General features: G+C 40.4%; 1 protein-coding gene across 3 annotated transcripts; it reads right to left on the reverse strand.

The window, feature by feature from the left end:
* Positions 1 to 232: 232 nt before the first annotated feature.
* On the reverse strand, positions 233 to 2,657 carry LOC115746648 (branched-chain amino acid aminotransferase 2, chloroplastic-like). Of its 3 annotated transcripts, none has more exons than XM_030682494.2 (9): positions 2,575 to 2,657; positions 2,311 to 2,488; positions 1,887 to 2,063; positions 1,633 to 1,764; positions 1,424 to 1,519; positions 1,160 to 1,276; positions 979 to 1,074; positions 508 to 620; positions 233 to 398 (listed from the first exon to the last, which is right to left on the reverse strand). In XM_030682494.2, the coding sequence occupies exons 1-9, from the start codon at positions 2,604 to 2,606 to the stop codon at positions 278 to 280; spliced, it is 1,062 nt and encodes a 353-aa protein (XP_030538354.1). In that variant the 5' UTR covers positions 2,607 to 2,657; the 3' UTR covers positions 233 to 277. The 3 variants fall into 3 exon arrangements, with proteins under 3 accessions (XP_030538354.1, XP_048134831.1, XP_048134832.1); XM_048278874.1 differs by having other exon boundaries at positions 2,311 to 2,485; positions 2,575 to 2,655; XM_048278875.1 differs by having other exon boundaries at positions 257 to 398; positions 508 to 553.
* Between the last annotated feature and the right edge of the window lie 3,343 nt (positions 2,658 to 6,000).

A 6,000-nucleotide genomic window follows, 5' to 3' on the forward strand; every position in this document is an offset into this window, starting at 1 on the left:
TACAGATGCTGAAAGATTTGGATAGGATGAGAGATTTGTTCCAAGTATAACTTGTTCTGCCACGCAGTCTTGGAAGAAACAGCTATCGAAATCCTCTCGTACTGTGTCTCTGTGTAAAGACGAGAAAAATAAGAAAAAGGAACTATTCAACTTTCCCATGTCAATGCAAGCAAACAGCAGAGAAGATATCTCTGATGCCTCTGAACTATGAGTTGCTTCTCTAGTACATATCAGCTAGCTGATTTCTACATTTTTCATAGGCAGTAGAGAATAGATGTTAAGCTTGGTTAAGTGTTGAAGTCCACCCAAAGTCGTCTTCGGCTGTACCGGTTTGAATTGCTGCAAGCTTTGTGCGAAGCCTTTCGGTCACGGTGTCGTCTCCAGTTTTGTACTCGCACCTGCAGTAATGCAACCGTCGGTACTGGACGAACAACCCAGGATGAAGGAGAATGGCAAATGTGGTTTTCTTTCCATAGGCGAACATCAATAAACCAATTCTTGTTATACCTTTTGCCCTGGTAGGTTACACTAGCAACAGGAGTGACACCCACAGCTGTTCCAGTACAGAATACTTCATCAGCATCCATCACATCCTCCACCATGAGCAGACATTCTTCCACCTGATCGAAAACCTTTTTTACTGCACAAATTCTCGAGGTTGCAATTTAGACGACTATGAAGAGAGTTGAAGCATGCCTTCTTCTGAGAGTTTCCTACTGCGCGAGTGTTTGGTAAGTCAGAAAGAGAAATTCCTTTACCCTTTCCGAACGATCATTGATTCATAGTGTTCCTTATGGGCTTAATGTTCCATGTAGGAGTGTCAATTATATTTCTGTATCCTAAAACGAGAAAAGCCTCTTAACTGGACAAGAATCTCTAGTCCTAACTGGCTAAATCTAGTCGGATTAATGAATCTGTTTCCCTAAGTTGTCTTGTAGCCAAAGTAATCAGATTTCATTGTTTATTAGTCCCACACACCTGGTATTTGAAGCTGAGAGCAATATCAATTATGCTCTTTCTTGTGATTCCAGGCAAGATGGTATCTTGTAATGCCGGTGTAGAGATGACATTACCCTGTGATAAACCGCAAATGCGGAGTTGTCATTTTTAGCCGGAAGCAAAATTTGGTTACCACTTATACCATATAGGCAATAAATACCTTGACTGTAAATACATTGCACGAAGAAGCCTCTTCGATGAATTTTCCTGTTGCAGCATCCAGGAACAGGATATCGGAGAACCCTGCGGCCTTTGCTTCACTTATGGGCTTGAAAACCTGTTGAAGAAACTTGTAGTGACCCACATAGAAATGCCACTAAGAGTAGATCTCTGTATGAAACTGATGCATTCGCATGAGCAGAAGCAGAGCACAAGTCATTCAAATTATGTGATTAGAGGAAATTTTTGCTGTTCAATGGCTTACAGGGGAGTAGTTTGTGATGGATTTGATTCCCCCGGTTCCTCCAGGAGTAGCTCTATGGGATTTATCCTGGATGACCAATTTCATGGACATCTGACCCTGGATACAAATAATTCAATGCGTTATCGAAATCTTTTCAACCCTGAGAACGAAAGAAAAAAAGATCCGAAGAATTCTCATTGTTCACAAGAAACGGATTGTCAGTCGCCCACCTTATGCAGATTACCAACCGGTGAAGCATATACCAGAAATGTATATTCTGGCGCTGGCCCCATGCGCAAAACAGGTCCACTTCCGATGATCAAAGGTCTAACATACAATGATCCTTTTCCTGGAGGAGGAACCTGCAGATTGCAGTATAAATCGAACATGTCGGTATCAAGTGTAATCGAGAAACACTTGAGGTCTAACGCTTTGGATTTTCTGCTTGTTGAACTCATCATGTTCATGAAGAAAGTGCTGATACCCAATGCTGGTTGGCTAGGACAGTCTGCTTCAAGGCGTCAACGAATTGCTCTACGGATGGTGATGGCATGCAAAGCCTTTCGGCCCCCATCTTCATGCGCAAGCCGTGCTCTTCTGGCCGAAAGAGCAGGATCTGACCATCTTTTGCCCGTTGTGCCTTTAGGCCTTCCAGCAATCCCTACAAACAAGACATCATCATTCGATGGTTTGAACGACAGCAATGTCACTTAACAACGTGCTCATTAGGTGACTCTTTTCTGTAAACTCTCCCACTGCAAATGTAACCCAATTAGAGTGATAAACACTAGTTTTGGCGCGATGGATGTTCATGTGACTCAACCGAAGCACAGGAATTGTGTCTTCACTTCTACCCATTGTTTTCCTATCTCAGAGAAGAGATCAACTCAATGCTGCTGATCACTGACCTGTCCGTAGTTGAGGATCGCAGCAGAAGGATCGAGTTCGAGCTTGGAATAGCGAGCGAGAAATCCATGCGAAAAGCTCTCGCCATCGGTGCACTTCATCATGTACATATAATCGGCCGGGATAAGATTGAATCCCAACTCGTCCCAATTGACATCAGCATATGCTGGTTCGCAACTGCTGTAAAAAAAGAGAAAAGGCGGTCACTTATTATCAGAATAAGCAATAGGACTTTCCGAATCTACAAGAGGATTTTATAGGATCACCTCTCTACAACTGCCTCGGTATAGGACTGCATGTTCTGAGACACGGTTGGAACTTGGTTCGGCGAATAGATCGATAGGTACGCTGCAGAAGAAGAAACAACACACAAATGGACACAAGACAATGAATTCCATGCACTACTATTACTCTTCACAAAGATGAGCTCGCCATGGATGCAACAAGATATAGGTAATGGTTGAAGCTGCCTCTGCGAATTCACATTGCTTGTGTGGCATTATATAAGCGGACAGTAATTTGGAGTAACACGAATTGGACTGGCAGTACCTAAAATCACACCATCAACAAAGTCATATGGACTCGGTTTCCTTTAAAAGGCAGACACATGCAAAGCCAAGGTCAAACCATTCCCTAATTTCAGGCAGGAAGGACAAGCATCAGGACGCGAAAGCAGATAGCATCACTACTAGGCATACAATTTGGCCAGTCAACATGCAAAGATTCAAGGCCCATGTCAGATTCATAAGACTTTAATTGAAGCACCGCATCAGATCACAAGCTTCAACTTAAACAGCTGCTAGATTATCTCAACTTCAAATTAAAGAACATGTACGGACAATTTTTATGTGAAATTCTAACCAGTTGCTACCCTATTGCCCAATGCACAACTCCATAATTGAAACCACCTTATCTTTCGGAAAAGGAGCAAAATGAGTTCATCGCGGACAGAAGGAATCAAAATTTTAACCACTTACGCCGCCCACGCGTTCACACACAAACACAGAGGAAACGGAGAGGAGAGAGATGCGAGCAGGAAAACAAGTGAATGGTCTCACGAGAAAAGAACAAACCAAAATTTTGTGAATCAGAACTGAGTTGGACAATGAACATCCCTTTTCGTCGTTTTCTCATCACAAGCCAAAAGAACCCGAACAGTAACGACATCAAATTCGCCAAGTCGCGCTTACCACATAAACCTGGCGTCGACTCCACCCCAGCGAGCGCGAGAACACAGCAGGCCCGAAAGCCTAGCCGCGACCTCACCAGCCAATGCCGATCCGACCCCGGAATCCGACAGAAGGACGATCAGGTCTATGATCTGGCAAGCAATCGGCTCGTCGTCGGAGGCCGAGAGTGCATGGGTTTGGTAGAGACGAAATCCTTGACGTTAGGATTGAATTATGCCAAAGAAAATCAGGGTTTTTGACCAGAACTGCCTGCACTCGAAGGACTACGTTATATTGGACTCGATTACTTGCCCTCTTTTACTTGGTCAAAGACTCGAAGAAGACTCAGCCTTGTTTTCCCAGAGACTGCATAGGAAGTCAGCAATGAAACTAAAGATTGTAAATTATTGAATACGACATATTGTTCATTTATAGCCTGTTATTCTCACAGTTACTTAATATTATCATACCACAAAGTCTTTGTTATAAATTATTGAATACGACGTATTATTCATTTATAGTCTGCCACATGGGTTAGTATATTAATATGAAGGACTTGGCTAAGCTAACCGTCCCCCAAATTTGATTTGTGGGACGGTCGGTTTATTGTCACAAATTTGATTTGTGGAAATCGGTCACTTGTTGATCCGGTTTCAAAATTTTGACTCCACATTTTCCTTTTTCCTTTTCTTTTTACTTTATTTTTTTATTTTAAGCTAAAATTGGAAAATAAAATTATGTAAGGGCCCACACAATCAAGGTTCTAATGAAACATATCTAATTGTAATATTCAAATAATAAGTTGTAACTTTTAAAATAGTAGATATTATTCTCCAGCCAAATAAAAAGATTATGTGGATATTGTTTCATACATTACGAAAAAATACCTAAGGACTTTGCTTGGGCGACAATACCGTCACTCAACAGTGTAACTTGAACCATAAACGTCGCGAACTTCTAGCTCACGAGCATCAAATGCGGATATGTGGTGCGTGCATGTTAGATGTGGACTTTTGATTGACAAGCATATCACGCGGATATGTGGTGTGAAAATATTAGACGTGAATTTTTGGGCGACAAGCATATCACGAGGGTATGTGATGCACGTGGGTCCGTTACTCTCATTGATTGTCATCTTAGCTTTTTTCAATTCTTAATAACTAAAAAAAAATAGAAACGTAATTATTTTATATACTTTGTCTTCTAATTTTAGATTGCAATAAAAACACATAAAAGTAAAAAAAGAAAAAAAAAGAAAAAAAAAAAGAAAACGGGGAGTCAAAATACTGAAACTAGCCACAAATTGAGTTTGTGGCCATAAACTCACCATCCCACAGTCTGGCTTTGGGGGACAGTCAAGTAAGCAATTTCCTAATATGAATGCATAACATGGCATTGCCCAACACGAAACACCTTGAAAAGTTCAGGAGAGAGCACAAAATTTAAGGTAATAACAAAGAAGAAAGGGAGGAGGTCAGGATACCACATAAATAACAATAGCCTTGCTCCGAAAATATCAAGGAAATTATTATTTTTTCTTTTAAGAAAACTAGCACAGGAAACTACCGACATAGCTACCCACTTAAATTAGATTTCCCAAGATAGCAACTGAAATGACTATGCTAAATTTTTTAGCCGAAAGTATGAGAAACGCCCTCATCACTTAGTGATGATTAAATTTTCGTACTTGGTCGGATTACTTAATAATCGATTGAAGATCGTTATCAAACATTTGTTATCAAATATGCTCTTAAACCTTTTTGGGTGAACCAACTTGGATTCTAAGAGTTGAAGTCTTGCGTTCGCTTCTTGCATAACAATCTTAATCTACAATTGCTTATCTACATATGAGGATGGATTTGTTTCGTCAATTATGCGAGGATTTAAAGGTCCATGGCTGAATATTCCGTACAAATGTGTAGTCAATTCATTCACTCTCAAAGTAGGCCAAGTCGCCATGCCATCTTAGTAGCTATTGAATAATATTTTAGTAGTTGATTTTGCATGAACAAAATGAGAAATACTGATCTTTTTTTTTTTTTTGGGTGGTTAAAGAACATCCTCTTTACTATTTGTAAATCTTTTATCCGACATGGGCAGATATTTATAAAAAATTAAGAACTAAATAGGGCTGGACAATGGCCAGGTTGGTCCAAATTCCTTTTTCGGCTTGGCCCGATAAGACTGGACCTGACTAGTAGGCGGGACCCATATTTAAACAAAATAATATGGTCCGAACTAGACCAGGCTCGTTCAAGACTAGACCGATTTATCTATAAGTAGACATATATGAATTGTTATATTTTGGACCACAAATTCACTTTATTGTATATTTATTATATAACTTATTTACAAGTCTAGTAAAGTGTTCGGGATACAATTTGTGCGTTTGTGATGAGTAATGTTTATAATCGGGCTGATCTGGGCCATTTCGAGCTTCAAAAATGGCTCGGACTGTCCGGAAAAAAGAATAACAAGAGGGAGCATGAAATCCCATCTCGGGCCTATTTGGGCTTGAAAATT

Source organism: Rhodamnia argentea, chromosome 5 (assembly GCF_020921035.1).
Source record: "Rhodamnia argentea isolate NSW1041297 chromosome 5, ASM2092103v1, whole genome shotgun sequence".
In the NCBI taxonomy this organism is placed as follows: Eukaryota; Viridiplantae; Streptophyta; class Magnoliopsida; order Myrtales; family Myrtaceae; genus Rhodamnia; species Rhodamnia argentea.